The sequence below is a fragment of the Vipera berus genome (assembly GCF_964194415.1).
Source record: "Vipera berus genome assembly, chromosome: Z".
In the NCBI taxonomy this organism is placed as follows: Eukaryota; Metazoa; Chordata; class Lepidosauria; order Squamata; family Viperidae; genus Vipera; species Vipera berus.
The window spans coordinates 44329017-44351341 of NC_138205.1; the positions used below are offsets into that span (position 1 = coordinate 44329017).

The 22325-nt window shown below is 38.8% G+C and overlaps 1 protein-coding gene across 1 annotated transcript; it reads left to right on the plus strand.

Moving 5' to 3' along the window:
- Positions 1 to 4905: 4905 nt before the first annotated feature.
- LOC308678964 (gasdermin-A-like) lies at positions 4906 to 21996 on the plus strand (the record flags this gene model as incomplete). The annotated part of the gene is made up of 8 exons (XM_081346195.1): positions 4906 to 5126; positions 7971 to 8207; positions 15281 to 15461; positions 16257 to 16422; positions 16531 to 16624; positions 19685 to 19723; positions 21407 to 21445; positions 21857 to 21996. Exons 2-8 carry the CDS (start codon positions 7991 to 7993, stop codon positions 21994 to 21996), a joined length of 876 nt encoding a protein of 291 aa, XP_081202321.1. The 5' UTR covers positions 4906 to 5126; positions 7971 to 7990.
- Between the last annotated feature and the right edge of the window lie 329 nt (positions 21997 to 22325).

Genomic DNA, 22325 nt, shown 5'->3' on the forward strand with positions numbered 1-22325 from the left:
TATTGCTACAATATTGTGGGTTTTTTTTGTTGTGTTAGCTAATAAGCTGATTGCAACATTGTGGAAGTTTTTTTCCCTTCTCAATATTAGTTGGGAATATTTGAAAAAATGCATAGCAAGAAAAAAAATATTTGCAGACTATCATCCAATTTCTTAAAGCTTGAGGCTTACAGTGATCTCTGAAATTCCTTTGCATCTGCAATTCATGCCCCTTGCCCCATTTTTCACATTTTATCCTCGCCTGCAGACTGAAGGCACATTCAACATGGAGGTCCTGGAGCTCTCATTGCAACTTCATCCATTGCTCAATTTAAAGCAGAGCGCTGAGCAGCCAATCAGCACTCATTCTCTCTGCTTTAGGCTCAACAATTACTTAATCCACCATGAATTTGCCTATATGGACTTGTATTTTTAGATAGTCCTTACCTTGGCAATTGGGTCTGGAATTTCTTTCACTAAGTGATGCACAATGTGACATGACTGCATATCTTAGCAATTGCAATCCCAGTACTCCCCATTGCCACTGTTAACTGACAACTCCACAGCTTCCTGTCAGCTTCCAAAAAGCAGTCAGTGGGGAAATTGCAAGTCCTAGGCACCTCTCAAACAGGCTGGCGGACAGATATGTGGCTGCTGCTGGGTGGGGGGATGTGCACAAGGGTGCATGGGTAGCCATCGAGATAGGTAGCTGCACCACTCAGGTGAATTGAAGATACAGATAAACCTCAAAGTGGCCTCAACAAACTGCCAGCCTGTGGGCCAGACGTGTCACACAGAAGCCACGCCCACCCCATTGCTGGCAATGACAAAACAGTCCAGATTCGTTGCGTGATGTCACATGACATTGCGAGTTTGACATGTCTGCTTTAAAAAAATGCAAATGACCAGCGGTCTGCAAGAAATATAAATCCTTCCATTCCCCACCATCCAATCAGAGCTGAAGAAGCTTCTTGAATGAGAAGTGAAACATCTTCAAAGAAAAACAAGAAAGTCCAGTTACCTGTTGAAAAAGCACCTTTGGGTTCACAAGGGCCGCTAACCTCTTAGCCATAATTGCTAAGTTCCATCATCTTTACTAACCATTTCTATATTGTAGGTATTGCAGTGTCTTTCCAGGGCTGAGCATATAAAAGTCATGCTCCTAATACATGTAAAAGTAAAATATTTTTCCAGTCCTTTATCCATAAACCCTAACAGAAAAAGGTTCTGGTCTGAATTGTATTTTAATTTTCAAGATTTCAAAGTCTTGAAAAGTGACCAACTGTTTCAAGGTTTATACTTCATTCCCCATATTTCTAAAGATCCAGGTTCAACAAAAAATTACTTTTTGCATGAATGTGCATTGTTTCCATGTCTTGTGTTCATCTGATTCCATTTCTGGAACTTGAGACCATAGGTTGATCAGAGATACTCTACATAAAAGCACTTGTGTCCAAACAGCTCGCTAATGCTTTGGCTAAGCTCCATCCATCCCTAGTGACAATTTACAGGAATCAGATGTCTTGTAACACTTGCTGGGCATCTTAGGATCAAGAGCATAATAGAAGAAATGACAATGATATGGTTCTAGCTGACATGATACCTGAAAGAGCAGTGGTGGACACCACAGGACACACTGCTATGACACTTTCCCCAATTCATGTCAGCATCACCAATAATATTTTCAAATATGTATGCCACATTAGAGTTCTTCTGGATACAGACAGAAATTTTGCTTTTTTCTAGGCTGTTGGATTGGATCATCTGGTTCAAGAGTTGTCAAGTTCTGAATTGAGATACAGCCCTCAACCTTTGAAGTGATTTTCCCAGGGTTATATTTCTGTAGTGCTGCTCATGAAGGCAGCATTTTCAATGCTTATTATTTATTTAGCGTATGGCATACAGTCTCAGGGAAATCTATACATGCTAGACACACAATACATGCTAGACACACAATGCAGTCCCGACAGCCTAGATTGCTAGTTCATTCTGTTTGGTGCTTACGCATCTACCCTAGGTGCAGCAGAGAAGGAGAACTAGCTTTGCCCCAATTAACTAGCAGCACTCAGGTTGCTGGCTCTTTGGGGCTCCTCCAATTGATCTCACCTCATTCACCTTGTGTTGCAATGCCTCACGACTGACCAAGTCCAATGCTGACTTCCATTCTTAGCACACATGAAAGCAATTAGGTTTTCCCTATCAAAGTGGTACCTAATTATCTACTCACAGTATCGAACTGCCTGGTGGACAGGAGCTAGGGATCAAGTGATGGGAGTTCATTCTGTCCCACTGAGCCAGGCTCAAATCACCGGAGTGCTGACCATTTCTGGCTGCTAGTTCCAGCGTCATTAAGCCACAGTGACACTGCATCCCTTTTTTCAATGCTGAAACTTGCTAGCCATGGTAGAATGTGAATTTAAAAAAGGACTATCTATTAGAATTACTCTTAATAGTAACCATGAATATGGCTAGCAAAGGGAAGATTTTTTTCCTAAAATCTCCCCTTATTCAGGGCCGTTTTTCTCCTCTTGATAATTGGTATAACTTAGTGTTATGAAGATCTCTTAATGAGGGATCACATTGTCCATCAGAAAAATTGACTGAATTAGATTTAGATCAGTGACACTATTATGAAATTATTTTTTTATTAGTTTAACCTGTTCAATTTTAAAGGATTACAGAAAGGAATCACCAAAAATATGACTTTGGCTAGGCTCAACTTCATTATGGAGGAACTGCACTCAGCTATAAATATGTTTTCACTCACTTTTCAAATGCAGAATTTTCTTGAAACTTAAGGAAAAGCAATTTCTTGAACATTTCAAGAAAAATCTGATATTCTTAATAGAGAAAGAGAGAGAGGGAGAGGAAAGAAGAGAAAGACTTATCATCATCTCAAAGAATGCCTAGAAGCATCCCTGCCATAAATTTGGATAAAACAATGAGAATTAAAGGAAGTGTCCCACACACTATGAAATCTATGCACAGTTATTCTCTGTTCTGTGTAAATCCAACGCTAAAGTATTTATATGCAAGAATCCTCTCTGATCCCTTCATAGTAATCAAGTCAAGAAAGATATGCAGTCAATGCACTTGAGTATAGAATTTTAATTACATACTTTTTTTAAAAAAGTGCATTTTTTTTGTTCAAGTCCTATTCCACAAATCTTGGATTTACAGCTGTGATGCAGCTATTATTGTCTCTGACATACACTTCTCTTTTTTTAATTTTGTAATTATTCTGGCCAAATATTTCTCAAAGTTGTGAGATGGGATACATATAAAAGGCTTGCAGTAGTTTTAAACACCAAAAATCTCTAAAACCTCCCCAGAAACAACGGGGGGGAGGGGGGGAAGGAAACTTCTTGACCCCAACCACCACAATCTTTCCACTATCAGGAAATAAGTTTGGCTCCATCTACTCAAAGAATGTTTGTCCCTGTTATAAATAATATGCCTTATAATGTTATTTATTTCATGAACCAAAATGGAACAGTTGCTTCAAACAAATTCGATAACCTTTAAGGGAATAGCTTTAGGTGCATAAATGAGTGCCAAAATGTGGCTCCCTGATCAGTATTATAAGCAGCAAAAGCCCTATTATGCCATTTATGTCCAGATGAAGAAAAAAATCTTTATTACAGTATAGCATTTTTTTTTCACAATTTAGACTGAATATAGCTATTATAGTAAAAACATGTCTATTGTGGTAGAAATAACCACAATTGTTCTATGTAAGAATCTGTTTCATTTCCTGGAAATTGCTTGTCAAAAATCATGGCATAGTAACAATATAAAGGAAAATCCAGGCTCCATATCAGTAACTAACATCCCAGGCCAAATATTAAGCTGTAAACCAAGGTTAGTACTTTTGCCTGGCAAGCCAATTTGAGACCCAACAAAAAAAGTGCACCATTTCATTTCATGTCTAACTGCTGTTCCCTCAGGTTTGCAATAGTTGTATTTAATCACAACATAAACATGCCCAGCAAACTCTCTTTTCTGCTGTCTCTCCATGAAATCGTCTTTTCTAATCCCAATCTTGTTTTCGTTATTTTTTCCCCCTTGGTTGTACACTGTCCAAAATCTTACAACTGGGGCAACTTGTAAAGGGCTGTAGATACATACATAGAATGAAAGACAAAGAGGTTCCTTTTACTTGCAAAGTACTCTTGAAAATGCTGGTTTTTCCCCTAATACATACATTTGGACATTAGTTCCTGCCATTTTATCAGGAAACAACTTGGCAAAAGCTTGAAGCTGCTGAAAGTTTGGTGCTTGAGATAATATATAAAAACGACAGCCACCCGGATTGAGACCACACAGTAAATGTAAGACTTCAGATAAAAAGGGTTCCGTGATGAGAACAAAACGGTGGTAAGGAAGAAATATCCACCTATTCAAAGTCATTCTTCTCATTCTATTATTTTAAATCTGTGTTTTTCGATCTTAGCGAATATGTAGACTTCAACTCCCAGAATTTCCGAGTTATTTGAACATTCCTTTAAATGTGTTCCTTTGGGGCAGGCACTCTATGAATCATCCCAGGGCTGGGCGGGGGATTTGGAAATCGCTTTCTGTCCAATGATTTACTGCTCTTCTTGCCACATTAAAAAACGAACAAAAAATAGTGCATATCTCCAACAGCTGTCTCTGCCTGACAGCGAAAAGGGTGTACTATACTTGGGGAAAGCCCGTCGATGCAACATTTTCCATTTTCCACCGATGGAATTTCTCAATTTAAGAAACAGCGTTACAGATGGCAGGAACAACTCCTTCTCTAACAATTCCCGCCCTTTCCCGAGCAAGTCACTCCCATCACCAGCCGCCCCGTCTCTTGATCAGTGTTAACAAGCAGCTACTCAAAAGTAAACTTGTTAATTTCAGCGAATCTTACTTCCACGTAAGTTTAAGGTAGAACAGCGCAACATTTTCTAAGAACAAAAAAAAAATGTATAAGACTTGTCAGCTTCCTTAAAAGAAGAATAAGAAAGCAAAACGAAACCATTCTGATGCAAGCAGAATTTAGAGAAACCTCCCTAATTCCCCTGCGCATTTAACTTCTGCATTTCTATAAGCCAAAGACTGAGTTTAGCTAGAGATCTTTTTTGCAGCTTGTACGGAGCACCGTTTAAGCATAGGAAAAGGTAAGAAAAATTAAGATTCTATTTTTTTTTTACTTAAAGTTTGCTGGGCGGCTATTCTTCCAATTAAGCAAACTTCCCAGGGACGGGAATGAAGCGGGGTTATCTTACTACAGAAATTGTAAATACAGTGTCATACATTTTTTAAACTAACTCAACCCAAAAAGATGATGCAAAATAAAATGTGGAATTAAAGATAGTAACTAATGTAAGAGAAACCAATATGCGGGTCAAGAAGCAACAGTGAGAATTGGACACAGAACCACTGACTGGTTCAAAATTTGGAAAGGAGTCCGGCAAGGCTGTATATTGTCACCCTGCCTATTTAACTTATATGCAGAGCACATCATGAGAAAGGCAGGGCTAGATGAATCAAAAGCTGGAATTAAGATTTCCAGAAGAAACATCAACAACCTAAGATGTGCAGATGATGCCACTCTGATGGCAGAAAGTGAAGAGGAACTAAAGAGCCTCTTGTTGCAGGTGAAGAAGGAGAGTGCAAAGGTTGGGTTGAATGTTAACATTAAGAAAACCAAGATCATGATATCCGGCCCTATCAATTCCTGGCAAATAGATGGGGAAGAAATGGAGGTAGTGACAGATTTTATTTTCCTGGGCTCCAAGATCACCGCAGATGGGGACTGCAGCCAAGAAATTGAAAGACGCTTGCTCCTGGGGAGGAAAGCCATGGCAAATCTAGACAGCACACTAAAAAGCAGAGACATCACCCTGTCAACAAAAGTGCATATAGGCTATGCAGTCGCAATGTATGGCAGTGAAAGTTGGACCATCAGAAAGGCTGAGCGCCAAAGAATTGAGGCCTTTGAACTATGGTGCTGGAGAAGACTCCTGCGAGTTCCTTGGACTGCAAGGTGATCAAACCCGGTCAGTCCTAGAGGAGATGAACCCTGACTGCTCTTTGGAAGGCCAGATCCTGAAGTTGAAACTCAAATACTTTGGCCACCTAATGAGAAGGAAGGACTCATTGGAGAAGAGCCTAATGCTGGGAAAGGTTGAAGACAATAGAAGAAGGGGACGACAGAGAATGAGGTGGCTGGATGGAGTCACTGAAGCAGTAGGCGTGAGCTTAAATGGACTCTAGAAGGTGGTAGAGGACAGGAAGGCCTGGAGGAACATTGTCCATGGGGTCGCGATGGGTCGGACACAACTTCACAACTAATAACAACAACAACATTTGTAAATTGCTAATTGGGTAAATTGCTCCAAATCAGGTAAAAGTGATTTTTCTTTGGGTAAGGACACACACACCCATTAACCAATCACCAAAGGGACATTTTGCGAAGATATTTTGGGCAATGAAGGAAAATGGGAAGTACCGGTGTGTACAATATTAGATTCTTCATCATTTTTTGTTTTGTTTTTTAAAAAACCTTTTAAAAGTATCAGCTATGACAAGGGATGTAAAACATTCAGACATTCAAACATTCATAACACTGAATGGCTGCTAAGAGACTGGTGTTAAGTAGAGAGCTACTTGTACTTCCATATCCTTAGTTTGTCTTTTTAACTGAATCTCTGATTAACTTATGATGCTGGGTTGGTCAGTGTGATACAGACTGCAGACTAGAAGTCCTTGACTTGTTAATATCAGACTCTTAACATTTCAGAAGTTATAGAACTATGTTATCCAAGAAATGCAGCAAGATGCAATTTAGTGGTGAGAAAAATAAAGTCCTGCACTTAGGCAGGAAAAATCAGATGCAAAGGTATAGAACAGGCAATACTTGACTCAACAGTAGTAACTGTGAAAAGGATTAGGTGTCTTAGTGGACCATCACTTAAGTATGAGCCAGCAGAGTCACTATCATTAGAGTGAAATATCATCAGAAGTGATAGTATAGCTTTATATTGACTAGTGAGGCCACACTTAGAATGCTGCATCCAGTTCTGATCACTATAATACAAGAAAGGAAAGGAAGGGAAGGGAAGGGAAAGGAAAGGAAAGGAAAGGAAAGGAAAGGAAAGAGAGAGAGAAAGAAAGAAAGAAAGAAAGAAAGAAAGAAAGAAAGAAAGAAAGAAAGAAAGAAAGAAAGAAAGAAAGAAAGAAAGAAAGAAAAAGAAAGTAGAGTGAAGAGTAACAAAGATTGTAAGGGGTCTGGAAGCTAAACTGTATGATGAACAATTAAGGGAACTAGGTATGTCTAGTCTACTGAAGAGAAGGACTAAGGGTGACATGAGGGGCTGCACAGAGAAGAGGGGGGTGACTTATTCCTGAAAACACCTGAGGACAGGACAAGAGGCAACAGGTACAAGCTGCTTAAAAAGAGATCCACCTGGAAGTAAAGAAAAATTTCCTGTAAGAATAATTAGCTTGCCTCCCAGATTTGTGGATGCTCCATTGCTGGAGGTTTTTGAGAAAAGATTGAGCAGCCATTTGCCTTGGGCAGGGGGTTGGACTATAAGACCTCCAAAGCCCTATGATTCTATGATTCAGGAAAAACTTTCCAGAACTTCCAAACAGCACAAACAGTGGTGAGTTGCACTGGTAGTTGTTATCCAACAGTACCTGAAGATCTATATATTCTGCAAATAATAAGCCACTATCCACTAATGGGAAAAACTAATATTGTATCAGATTATCTCAAAGCCTTACAAAATAGGCAAATTGCAATATATGTTTTAAGCCCAGAAAGTGACAAGGTAGCATGAGAAAAGAATTCTACAACTCATACGGTGGATTCAATATTAACTAAATCATAATATGTTTGGGTTAGGTTGGGTTGGTGAGAACCCAACAAACTATAATTTGTTCATTATTAAACCATGGTTTAGCATGATGTATGGACTCAATTATGATTTTGTTTTTTTTCTCATTCCTTCTCTTAGACAAAATTGCCTCTTCAGATATGTCATTTTATAATGCAACTAAATCCTTGGCAAAAATGATAGACTCACAAGGAGATTGGGTTCCTGTACCCAGCTTGATAGACCATAACAATTTTAGGCCCCTTTGCCTGCTTCAAAAGAAGATGAAGACATCATGGTGGCAAAGCTGCTGCTATCATAAAACTGAATACCAATTATATCATGTGCTGTTACCAGGAAATGACACTTCAAATCTAGGTAATCTTCAAGGCTCTGTCTCATTCAACTTATGGGATTATCTGTCTGTTGCATTTTGAGAAAAGTACATAAAAATGAAGAGTACATTTTTAACACTAACTTTTGTATCACCTGTACTTTCAAGTATGTACTCAAATTGTGTGAACATTTTTTTCTGAGATTTCTCAAGATTTCCGTGAGCTCATGTTTATGAAAATTAGAATAAATAGCAAAGTTGAGAAATATAATGATCCAAAATCCATTTATGCTATCTAAAACAGATTCAGCAAGTATTTTTAGCCTAAAGACTACATATAGGGTTAATGATCTACTGAAGCTCTGTAAGGTGTGGTTGAGGCTGCAAGTTTGGGATTCATTTTTTCCCCCACTGTCATTCAAGGACCCAAACTGATGCTTTCAGTCTGGAGAAAGCTAAGGATTACTTCTGAAAATGCTTAATTTTTTTTATTGAAAAGTTTTACAGTACATTTTTTAAAAAAGAAAAAAACTCCCTCCCCCCTCCCCTCCCCCAACCCTCCCCTCCCCTTCCCCCCCCCCCGACTTCCCAGAGCTGAATACAGGGTATAAACTCACAAACTTAAGCTAAAACATGCTAACAACAAAAATAAAACATTAAATTCTATTGCACTTTAACTCTCCATAGTCATAACTATATTACTAACAAATAACTAATAACTAATAATATGTCATATAAAACCACTACTTATTCAAATGCTAAATGAAACTTTTTAGTCCCATATTTATTCTGAATATATTCAATCCATCTTCTCCATTCCACAATATATCTCTGTTGCGAATGTTCTTTCAAATATGCTGAGATCTTTGCCATTTCCGCCAGATTAGAAACTTTCAAAGTCCACTCTTCTATAGTCGGCAGTTCCTCTTTCTTCCAATATTGTGCTACTAAAAGTCTTGCTGACGTAATTAAATTCAACATCAACTTAGTATCTGTAACAGTAAAGTCTGTAATAATACCCAACAAAAACAACTGCGGAGAAAACCTTATTTTTTTTCTTAAATATCTTTTGCATATTCCACCAAATTTTAATCCAAAAAGCTTTGACTTTTTTACAAGTCCACCATATGTGAAAATATGTTGCATCCTCACAACCACACCTCCAGCATTTGGGCTGGCAGTTCGGATACATACTTGCTAATTTTTTAGGGTCTAAGTGCCACCTATAAAAAATTTTTATAAAAATTCTCTCTTAAATTTTGGGCCTGTGTAAATTTTACGTTTCTAACCCAAATCTTTTCCCAAGTGTCCATTGTTATAACCTCCTGAAAATTCTGGGCCCACTTTATCATACAATCTTTAACAAGTTCCGTTTCTGAATCAATTTCTATCAGTGCATTATATATCCCTCTTATATGTGCTTGACCTTGATCTCTAATTTGTTTTACCAAATTTCCATCAGTTATCGAAAAGCCAACTTTCTGATCTTCTTTCCATCTTGCTTGTAACTGCCCATACTGAAACCAGGTTTGCACAATCTTTTCTTCTTTTAAAATATTATATGGCTTTAATTGCCATACATTCCTTTCTAATCTTAAAATTTCTTTATATGTGGTCTCATCATGTTTAAATCCAACATTTATATTTTCTATTGCATGTTTAGGTATTGCCCAGATTGGTATCTTATAATTTAACTTATGTCTATATTTTTTCCATACTCGCAACAGAGCATACCTTAATATATGTATCTTAAACACATTATCCACCTTATCATACAATAAATATGCATGCCAACCAAATAACAAATCATAACCCTCAAGATTTAATAATCTCCCTTGTGTTAAATTGAACCAATCACTTATTGATGATAAAGCAGCAGCCTCATAATATAATTTAAAATTGGGCATTTTAAGACCACCTCTTTCACGTGTATCTTGCATTATTTTAAATTTAACTTGTGGCTTTTTCCCTGCCCAAACAAATTTATTAATACCTTTCTGCCACTCCTCCAAATTTGAATCCTTTTTGAGTATAGGTATCACTTGAAACAAAAATAAAAATTTTGGCAAGACATTCATTTTTACTGCTTAATTTGACTCTGCTAATATATCACACACTCACCCAAAACAAACAAACAAAAGAACTCAATTTCTCTTTCTCCCACCCACACACTAGACCATCCTATTGTTCATTCAATGGCACACAATCAGCACTTGGGTCTGGGTGGCAACTTCAGTCCAAGTATTACCTCTGCCATTCAAAAGGGCTGACTCATACTGTTTCTCAAGGTGCAAGTGCTTTAGGGAATGACATGGTTGCCCCTGTAACCCAGTGGTCCACAGGATCTGCTCCACATGCAAAACTTAAGGTGATGTCCTCTTTCTGTTAACAGACACCTGCGAACTACCCTAGGCTGCTATGTTCACACAAGGCCTTCATTGTTGAAGTGGTTCTGGACAATGCTCTTCTGCAGTCTCTGCAACCTCTGAAAACTACATAAAAGCATGTCCATTCTCATACAGTTTCCAGACATTCTAGAGGCCATGAAAGAGCATAGCCCTTTCACAATTACTGCAGGGTTTGGCCACACAAGAGCACACCCCATTACCATGCAGCGTCTCAAACAGGGGTGTCAAACTGCTGGCCCACGGGCCGGATGCATCAGCAGGAAACCGCACCCACCCCATTGCCAGCAATGGAGAAAAAGGGCTGATACATTACGCGATGTCACATGATGTCGCAAGTTTGACATGTCTGCTCTAGAACATCTGAAAATTATATAAGAACAGGCCATGCTTTTGAGAATAATAATTGGTGTTGATGAATGCTGGAGTAAATACCAGAGTGCCATCCATAATAATGCCATAGTGTATCACACGTCATAGGTTCACCATCACAGCTCTAGATGATGCCCATGAATGCCAGGGTGTCAATAGACATCTCCATTTGTATTATCTTTCCTGATTTATTGTTAGATTGTTTGTTTTGTAACTAGCTTGTCCGATATGGAAATCATCCTATCAGTAAGCATGTCCTCTCCATGATAATCCCATGACCCAACCCAAGCATTCAAAATTCCAAGTTTGTTCACCAGCCAAAAAATTGTGAACCCCTGGTCTTGATGTATCTGTGTCAGGCGCAAGCAATCAGAAGTACTCATGAATAGTCACAAACAGAAGTTTTATTATCAATCACCTATTACAAAAATCTCACCAGACTAGTTATATTCCCTTGGGAACGGTCACATAAGGCTTCAGGGATTCTGGGAAAGATCAGGCCTGTGCTGCTTTCTGCAGTGCAAGGATTCTAAGCTCAGCCCCCTCTTAACATCTCCCTCAATTTAGCTGGAGATTCTACCACAATCTCTAGGCTACATACTTGGGTTTTCAGGGAGAATGGTTTCTGTGTTGTCTGAACAGGACCATAGTCTGTAACATATCATGATATTTAGAGGAAATACAGAGTGATCACTAATAGCTTGAACAATGTTAATCCAGGGCTAGAATTGAATCCAATCAGACATGGTATAGATCAGTGATGGCGAACCTTTTAGAGACCGAGTGCCCAAACTGCAACCCAAAACCCACTTACGGTATATATCATTGGGTGCCGGGTGGGTGTGGCCCATTGGGTGGGCATGGCTGCGATGGTAACGGCAGCCTGGGTGGGACTAAAAAGTCCAATCAATCAATTCCAACTTTGCGATATCTTTTTTTTTCCCGCGAGAAGTTGAAATTGATTGATTGAACATATTTTTTGCACACGGAGGCAGAGGCCTAAAGTGAAAAGGCTTTATAAAACCCAGCTGAAGGCCTAGGACTGGGCCGATGGTGCGCGTGCCCACAGAGAGGGCTCTGCGTGCCACCTGTGGAACACGTGCCATAGGTTCACCACCACGGGTATAGATGCATTATAAAACTTATGCACTTGGCAATCAGGAAAAAAAGAGATAGTTTTGATCTGTAATTTTTTTCTAGTTACCTAAAAGCTGTTTAATATTTTCTTCAAGGCCATCTCCATACTCTTTTATAACACCTTAGAATCATTTCCCATCCTGAGTGCAAAGAAACCATTTGGCAAGGTGCCATAGGAACTAACTACAGGCATTTTCCCATCAATGTTCATGGATAGTGTTGACTGATCATAGGGATGTGACTTATGAGGAAATTTCAGATGAAACTTGTATATAAGATATGGGCCATATGGACCTTTGCTCTCCCAAATTCAGGGCAGCTCTTCCAGTGAATCAGATATCCAAAACATCTCCTCCTGCATCTAGAATCCAGATTACAAGAATCCTCATTCTTCTTTTCTTTGTATAAGGAAGTGGAGGAATAGATTTAGAGCATAAAGGACAAGGCCCAATGGAAGAGCAGATGAATCTTCACAGGCAATTACAAATGAAAGGCCCCTGGGGTCATTTGCTAGGTACCTGAAAAGAGAACAATAGACTTGGAGTTCAGCTTTTTAGATGGTAGATAAAGGATCAAAACATAGTGGAAAGCCATACCAAATTCCCCACAGCAATCTTATGTGGAGGGTTGTCACATACATGAGTAGTGCACACCTTAAGCATGAAAGAAGGCATAGAAATATAGTCAAATTAATCCATTTGATGATCCTAGAGAGAAGAGACAGATAACCAAAACCAAGCTGTGGTTGCACCTTTGGTGTAAAGGAGCATAAGCAATGCCACTATTTACAGTACACAGAGTTAATATCTATAATTAGAGTAGATTAAAGTCCCGTGAGAAGAAAAAAATGTATAGATGCCTAGAAACCCATAGTAAGCTTATTCCATATTATTATCAATGTTACATACCTGTTACAAAGGTCACAGTTGGATTACCTCTTTATCATTCCAGTGGAAGAGTTCTTGGATTATATAACCTATAGCCTTGCATAGTTCAGACCTGTTTTGCAATTTTTCAGCCAGGGGCCCAATGCCCATTGTAGCTGGGCATGCCAATAAGATAATTTATTGCATTTATCTCCAAATATTTTGATTTCTTATGTAAGTGGGCATTTTCCCCACTACATTTCCCCTCGACTTGCAATCATTCATTTAGTAACTGTTGGAAGTTCAACACTGAAATAAGTGACTCACAATTGGTCCTTTCACTTACAATCATTGCAGCTTCCCCACAGTCATGTGATCAAAATTTCAGTGTTTGGCAACCAGCATGTATTTACGACAGTTGCAGCAGCCTAGGATCATGTGATTGTCATTGGTGAACTTCTCAAGGGGCTTCTAACAAGCAAAATCAATTGGGCACTCCAGATTCACTTAACAACATGGCAAAAAAGGTAGTTTTTTTAAAAAAATCCCATTTATATCCCGCCCTTCTCCGAAGACTCAGGGCGGCTTACAATCTAAAGCACAAATCAATGTGCTTTGCAACTCATTTAACTGCCTTGCTTAGAAACAGACATTCTTTCCAGCTGTGGTCATAGTTTGAAGTCTTACCTGTACCTGTCAATCTCTTGCCTATATGCTTCTGTGCTACAGTTACATGTGGCTGTTGCTAAGTCTAATGATTCTTTTAACAATTGGACTTCTGCAGAAAATACAAGGCACAAGAAATAGTAGTTGAAGGAATTCTGGAGTACAAAATTCAAGAATGGTAGCCACAGGTTGCCCAAAAAGGATGTTCTGTATTACTTTTACTGTAGAAGCAAATTTTTATAAGTGGCAATACATGTAGTTCTTGACTTACAACTGTAATTGAGCTCATAATTACAGTTGTAAGTCACAAAAATCATAGTCTATCACATGATCATTTTTACAGCAATCCTTAAGTGAACCCTACAGTCATCAAATGAACCCATTGTTCACTATGTGGTGTTTTTGTCTAGAAACTAGAAGTAAATATTAGTTTCAAAAAAATGTAAATTTGTAAATCATGTGACCAGATGGCACTGCAAATGGTCATAAATGCAGTCCGGTTGCCAAGTACCCAAAATGCAGCCTCATGACTGTGGGAAAGGCACATTCTGAAACATAGTTTGTATCCAAAGTTGTATTTGGTTTATTGAAAGTAACATGATTACTAAACTTCTATATTAAAAATGATCTAGAAAAAAATAGTAGTCTCCTGAGAAGGCCATTGCAAAGAATAAAAGACTGTTATCTTTGCAAATGAATTCACTACCACAAAAATAATTCTGCAAAGGAGAAAGATCACTAATTAAAACTTAAAAGTAGAATAAAGGTAAAGGTAAAGGTTCCCCCGCACATGTGTGCTAGTCGTTTCCGACTCTAGGGGCCGGTGCTCATCTCCGTTTCAAAGCCAAAGAGCCAGCGCTTCTCCAAGGATGTCTCCGTGGTCATGTGGCCGGCATGACTAAGGCGCACGGAACGCTGTTACCTTCCCACCGTAGTGGTCCCTATTTTTCTACTTGCATTTTTACGTGCTTTCGAACTGCTAGGTTGGCAGAAGCTGGGACGAGTGACTGGCGCTCACTCTGTTACGCGGCACTCGGGATTCGACCCGCCAAACTGCCGACCTTCTGATCGACAGGCTCAGCGTCCTAACCCACTGAGCCACCGCGTCCCCTAAAACTAGAATAAAATTACATAATTCCAAACAAAAAGGTAAGGACTGAAATAAACTAGCAGTCTTTCTAGAAACAGTCTTGACTTGGTGACAAGTATCACAAGATGTAACATAGCCCTTGATGTCTACTATCAGAAGTTGCAAAATACTCTGTGTGTCTCAACAGTTCTTTGTCAAAGTAGAATTGCAATATTTTTTCTCTTAAGCATAGGGGAACATATAAGTAGTTGATGTGGAACTATCTATTATTCACAGACAAAGATGAAGCAAGTTCTAGAGCACACCCTCACCTTTCAAAGGCACTTTTCAAGAGATGTCCAGAGGGTTAAACTGAAAATATACCAACTTGCAAATAGAAGTATTTCCTACTTTCTGGAACTCTTAATATGAACTGTAATTAATTAGATAATGCTGATTTAGATTAGAAACAGTTTGATTCAATGTCAACAGAATCCTTTGCTGCCAGGATTGCTATTCTCATTAAAATAGCTGTCTGCTGCTCCATTTCTGTTTCTACAGTACTTCTCATATTATGATTTTTCTCAATATTTGTTCTCTAGTTTGCAAAAGTTCAGAGTTATTCATCCTTGAGGACACTATAGATGGAATGCTGAAAGGGGATATTGGTGGAGTTACTGACACTGAAGTAACTAGCACTGTTGGCATTTCTCATGAAAGGTCTGTAAAGGTGAAAAAGATACATGTTCCAATCCAAGACCTTCATTCCTTTATTGAAGAAAAGTAAGTACAACATAAACAGTCAAATGAAAATAGATTCCAGCCATATTTAACATTCTCAATACTCAAGTTCTCCATTCTTTTAAAACAGTACTTTATTTAATGTCTCTGATTAATTGATCCCAATTAGTTTCAATTTTTAGCGACCAACATAGCTTTTCTCCAGGAGAATCTGTACCCAACCTAATCTTTCAGGTCTTCCAGTGGTGCATTTATCACCACTACAGTTAAGTCTATCTACCTTATTGCTTGATGGTCCTTTTCTTTCCTTCCACCCTTCCTAGCATTATAGATTTATCCACAGAACTATGTCATTGGGTCCAAACTGTATTGCTTCTGCCAACCTAGCAGTTCGAAATCACGTAAAAATGCAAGTAGAAAAATAGGGACCACTACGGTGGGAAGGTAACAGCGTTCCGTGCGCCTTTGACGTCTAGTCATGCCGGCCACATGACCACGGAGACGTCCTTGGACAAGCGCTGGCTCTTCGGCTTTGAAACGGAGATGAGCATCGGCCCCTAGAGTCGGAAACGACTAGCACGCATGTGTGGGGGAACCTTTACCTTTACCTTTTTAAATAGCGATAAATCTTTCACTGCAACAAGATTTAATTCTTTCTAAGCATTAATCAAATATGATAAAGAACATAGCTCAGAAATGTACATAGGAAATTGGAAGGAAATTGATTACTTATCATAACTGAACCTATATTTATTGGACTGGGTTTCTTTTTCAAAAAGTTATAAATTGGATTGCAGTCTACTTTATTGAGGTATACATGTATTATTATTTTTTTAGAAAAATCAACAGTGAACATCCATTTATTAAACAATCAAAGGAACTCCGGAGGAACCTATATGTGATCACTGAATCAGCAGAAGCTGTGGAAATGACAAAGTTTGGGGAATCCAACAAAGTGGAAAGCAGCATCTTTCATAATGCCTACATCAAACTGAGCCTGAAGGTCTCTGAATAGTGAATTATCATGAAATTGGAGGAAAGAAAAATGCATCTCCTTTTACCAAATTATCGTATCCCGTACAGCTGATCCAAGATTTTATTTGTCTTTTAGGGTGCCAGAGATAGGAAGAAAATAATCACTATCCCACAGGGGTGCATCTTGGCATTCAAAGCTAAGAAATTACTTATAGAAGAAGCAACCTTAGGTAAGGGACTTTTTTTATCTGAGTCCTGTACCAATTATTAGTTTTGCTGAAAATGTTATTGTTCCAGCAAGCTGAAAGTTTCAAAGATCTAGCAACTGGCTGATAACAGGTAGAAGTAGGTCGGACAGATATTTGATCTAATAAAGTGTCATGTTCATCCATTTTCTCAAGAAAGGCAGATGTGGGTACATTTGAGTTCAGCCTTCTGTTCAGTGCAGGAATTCAATTAAAGCATCCCTAATACACAGCTGCCTATATCTCCCCATCCCCAATCTCTCTACTTTCCACTTTCCAACTGCTTTTACTGTTAGAATTTTGTTTATATCATTCAATTGAAATCTTTCTTCCTACAACTTAAATCATCATTCATTCCTAAATTCTATAATGAATGAGAGCAATGTATGTTCTTTTCTTCATACAGGTATCCATGACTTACAACCACAATTGAGCCCAAAGTTTTCAGAACTAAGCAAGACAGATGTTAACTGAGTTTTGCCCCATTTTACAACCTTTCTTGCCAGAGTTATTACATGAATAACTGCAGTTGTTAAGTTAGTTAAAGTGTTGTTAAGTGAACCTGGCTTCCACATTGGTTTTGCTTGTTAGAAGGTTGCAAAGGTGATCACATGATCCCAGGACAATGCAACTGTCATACATACATGCCAGTTGCCAAGTGTCTTAATTTTGATCATTTGGCCACGAGGATACTATAATGGTTATGTGAAAAACAGTCTAAGTCACTTTTTTCAGTGGCATTGTAACTTTGAATGGTCACTAAAAGAATGGTTGAAAGTTGATGACTACCTGAATAAGTATTTCAAGAGTGAGGGTGAAGGTTCGTTCTCCCAGCTTGAGGGTTGGTTTCCGAACATTTCGTTACCAGGCTAGGTATCATCTTCAGCAGTGTTTAGGGGATGTCTGTGTCACTGTTCTACTTATATAAGGGCTTCAGGTGTGGGAGTATAAAGTGAAGGTCTTGTGATGGGCCAGGTGTGAGTCATCAGAGAGAGGGCTGTGATGGGGAAGTAGTTCAGGTCAGGGTCATTGAAGGATGTGAATTATCACCGGGTCAGGAATGAGTCATCAGTGGGAGGCTGGTAATGGGTCTTGTGATGGGGAGATTATATTGGAAGTGTGAACTGCTGGGGAGAGGGGCTTGAAGGTTGGCGCTGTCTCTGGATGGCTGTTCAGTTGATTTGGATTTTGTGAGGTTCATATGCTGGTTGTAGATCAATATGTCTGTTGATGGAATTGCTTGTGGAGTGCCAGGCTTCGATGAACTCCTGAGTGTGGCAGGTGGTGGCCTATGATTTTAGTGTTGCTCCAACTGAACTGGTGTAGTTTGGTGTCAGTGTGGGTAGTGATTAGGGATTTGGAATAATGGCATTTGACTGCTAGCCGGTGTTTGTGGATCCTAGTTTTTAATCAACGTGATGTTTGTCCCGTGTAGAAGTTGTTGCAATCATTACAGTTGATTTTGTAGATTACATTGCTTCTTAGGATCCCATGATCCCAAATTCCTAATTGCTACCAACACTGACACCAAACGACACCAGTTTAATTAGAGCAACACTAAAATCATCAGCTACGCCACTACCCGCCACACTCAAGAGTTCATCGAAGCCTGCAATCCACAAGCAATTCCATCAACAGACAAATTGAAGTACTGTTTTCCGTGATAAAAAGTAACTACTGGTGCAAACCAAAATGTCATTTGCCTTTCCGCAGCCAGCCATATTGTAAAATGAACATGAATCAGCAGTGTAATCAACTATTATTCTGAAATCTTTTTCTGTCTCCACACTTCTGCCAACCTATTTCCTGATTCAAAGGATTTCTTTTTTCTATCACAGAAGGCTCAGAAGCTATTCATTTTATCAAGGTTTTTTTAGTTCCACTAGTGTACATGTCTTCTCATTTTCCTGCTTCCGATTGTTAAACCCTTCACTCCTTTATGTCAATGAAGACTCAGTTATCCAGGCCAATGGTGTCATTGAATCATGGCAACTGGACCAAACTTTGTTAATCTGAGACGTTTCATTGCTCATCCAAACAACTTCATCAATCTGAGCAAAATTAGTTAGACAGAGAGTTAGAGAGTCATTGGAATGTACCAACTCTTGCCATATCAGCTTCAGGGTTTTCTCCCCAAACTGCATTGCAGTATAGCAATGAAGACTCAATTATCCAGACCAAAGGTGTCTGCAGTTGAATCAGGGCAACTGGACCAAACTTCGTTAATCTGAGGCATTTTGTTGTTCATCCAAACAATTTCATGAGTCAGAGCAAAATTAGGCAGAGAATCAGAGAGTCGTTGGAATATACCAACTCTTGGCACACCAATTTCAGGAATTTCTCACCCAAATGCATTGCAACATGTCAATGAAGACTCAGTCATCCAAGCCAAAGGTATCTAAAGGCTGAATCATGGCAATTGGATCAAACCTTGTTAATCTGAGACATTTACATTCCAATGACTCTCTGCCTAATTTTGCTCTTACTGATGCAGTTGCTTGGATGAGCAAAGAAACATTTGGTCCAGTTGCCTTCATTCCACTCTCTGCATATGCTCTGTGAACTATTAGGGAGGGGCTGTCTTTGCCCTCTTTTTCTCACATGTGGTGGCTAAGTTGCCTCTTACTCCTCTGGAATGCACCCCCTCCCTCCTGGGGATTCACCTCCTCAGTACATCTCTCAGTACATGCCCTTGCAATTAATCTCCATCTCCATCATTTTACTATACTGCTGCTGCCTTTGATATAGGTGCCTGCTTTAGTTTAGACGACTGGGATGATTTTCATGCTGACCCTGATTGGAAGCATATGTTCTTGAAATATATACCCTCTTAGCATTCTTTTTCATCCCTGCCAGGAGCCCTCCTCACCAGATTACAATGAGACTGCACAGAAGGATTTAAAGCACAAAACAGGATCCTGGGGATAATTCATCCCTCTTTTTAAATCTTAAAAATTATTGATAAGCTCTTCTTCCAAAAAATTGTATACAGTATTGTTAGCTAGCATAATGTAAACAATTGAGTTTTCCTAATTTTTATTTTAGGTATTTCTTATTATTCAAGTGATAAAACAGGAACTTTTGGTAAGTGTACTTTAACCATTTTGTTTTGCTGTTTTAATGAATATATTCAGTTGTTGTTGTTGTTGTTGTTAGCTGCGAAGTCGTGTACGACCCATCATGACCCTATGGACAACGTTCCTCCAGGCCTTCCTGTCCTCTACCATCTTCTGGAGTCCATTTAAGCTCACGCCTACTGCTTCAGTGACTGCATCCAGCCACCCCATTCTCTGTTGTCCCCTTCTTCTAGTGCCCTCAATCTTTCCCAGCATTAGGCTCTTCTCCAGTGAGTCCTTCCTTCTCATTAGGTGGCCAAAGTATTTGAGTTTTAGCTTCAGGATCTGGCCTTCTAAAGAGCAGTCAGGGTTGATCTCCTCTAGGAACCCGAAGCAGCACACATCTTCCAATGTTATTGTCATAGCAGCAGTCCTCTGTAGTAGGCAGGACTGATAAATGGCTGGCTGAAAACCATCAAATGAACTTGTATAGTTGAGAGAGGGCATTAAATATCAAAACAAGAATTTATCATCTAGGCAATGATAACAATTAAAATAGGAAGTCATAGGTTTAAAATAATACTACCTATTTACTTTCACAAGAAAAAAAACGTATTAACTGCGAAGTCATGTCCGACCCATTGCGACCCCATGGAAGGTTCCTCCAGGCCTTCCTGTCCTCTATCATCTTCTGGAGTCCATTTAAGCTCACGCCTACTGCTTCAGTGACTCCATCCAGCCACCTCATTCTCTGTCGTCCCTTTCTTCTCTTGCCCTCAATCTTTCAAAAAAACAAAACAAAACTAGGCTGTTATAAATCCATGCCCAGCTGCAAAACTACAGGAGCACAAATTCTCATTGGGAGAGAAAAGAAAACTTGGTATATTAAACCTGAATTAGGCATTATAGTATATGTTTTTTAAAAAAGAAATCACAAAAATTAGTCTAATCTTGCCTTTACTAAGGCATAGCCTGACTCATTGACCTCCAAGAAATATGTGGAAAAGCATACGAGGATAAATTATGCATTGTAAAAATTGCTTGGTGGTGGAAGATACTTTCAACGTAATCTACCTGATCTGCATGAATTGCCCCTGTGACTATGTAGGACAGACAGGGAGGAAGCTAACCACCAGACTGCAAGTACCACAAGCAAGCAATCAGATGAGGAGACCCAAATTCATTGCTCGCCTCACATTGCAATAAACAAGGACATACATTCAATTTTGCAGCTACTAAGATTGTTGGATGAGCAGGCACAAAACAGCCAGGGAAGTTATTGAAGCTTGGGAAAAGGGCCCTTCATGAATCAATGATAGTGTTGATTTACCCCCAGCTTATCAAGTACTTTGGAGGTGGGAGATTAGCAGCATAAGGAAACAACAGCCAATGACTTAATAACCAGCCACCAACTCCCCAATCTACATCTAAAAAGCTACACACAACAGGCAACATATAAACAACACACACCAAACAGCCCAAAGCACACGGAGAAGTCCTCAAGGATGGGAATCCAAAAGCTTGGAAGACTAAACCTCTGGCCCCGGTGACCGACTCAGATTGGATCCTGCAACATTATCCTGGGACATGTCTTAATTTGGGAAAGGTATATTCCATGCACCTGGCTTTAGGACAAGTGAGTGAAATATTGTAAATTTGTAAGATACTGCATGAACTTTTTGAAAAGCTGTGTAATTCTTTTGCATTTCAGATAAGAAATCTAAGACTGGATTTGCATTTAAATTTTCAGGTAAAATCTCTCTGTTTCTTTCTTATTTCTCTTTCTTGTATACATATTTCATTTCAAAGTTCTCGTTCCCCATATGCAAGTATGTTTAAGATGTCAATCCAAGCCTAATTAAGCAATCACAAGAAATGCATCTGGCTTTAGGACAAGTGAGTGGAATATTGTACATTTGTAAGATACTACATGAACTTTTTGAAAAGCTGTGGTTGGCACATCATTGCTCTAAACCTAAAATATGGGATGACAACAGGAGTTCTTTATATACAGAAGTAGGTAAGAAAGAAAGTACAAAGATCTTTTTCAAAAATTTTATTGTATTGGATGGGAAGGTCAATTAAACTGACAGGTCTCAGATTGATGTTGTTATCTCATTCTGTTTCCTCATCCTATTCATGTATTTCTTTTGCATTCCAGATTTACGAATTTGCTCTGCAACTGAAGGTAAAATCTCTCTGTTCTCTCTCTTATTTCTCTTTCTTGTATACATATTTCATTTCAAAGTTCTCGTTCCCCATATGCAAGTATGTTTAAGATGTCAATCCAAGCCTAATTAAGCAATCATAGGAAATCTAAAGAGTTTGCTAAATTCAAAATGAAAAGCCTGCAACATATGCTTCTAAATTTTGGCAGCTATTTATACAGGTTACCTAAGAAAGTACTACAGATATTGCTCATTTAAAATCTTGCCAACTAATACAAAATGTTTCTATTACTACTGAACTTTTTTCTTTTTTTTGTAAAGTTGCAGATATTAGGTGGCATGTGGTGATTGCAAAATGTACATTGATTTCTTCATTTATATTGAATTTTGTGACAAACTGGGATTTTTTAAAAATGTATCTTTTTAAAAAAAAATATGTAGTCCAGTACTAGGAGTTATCAA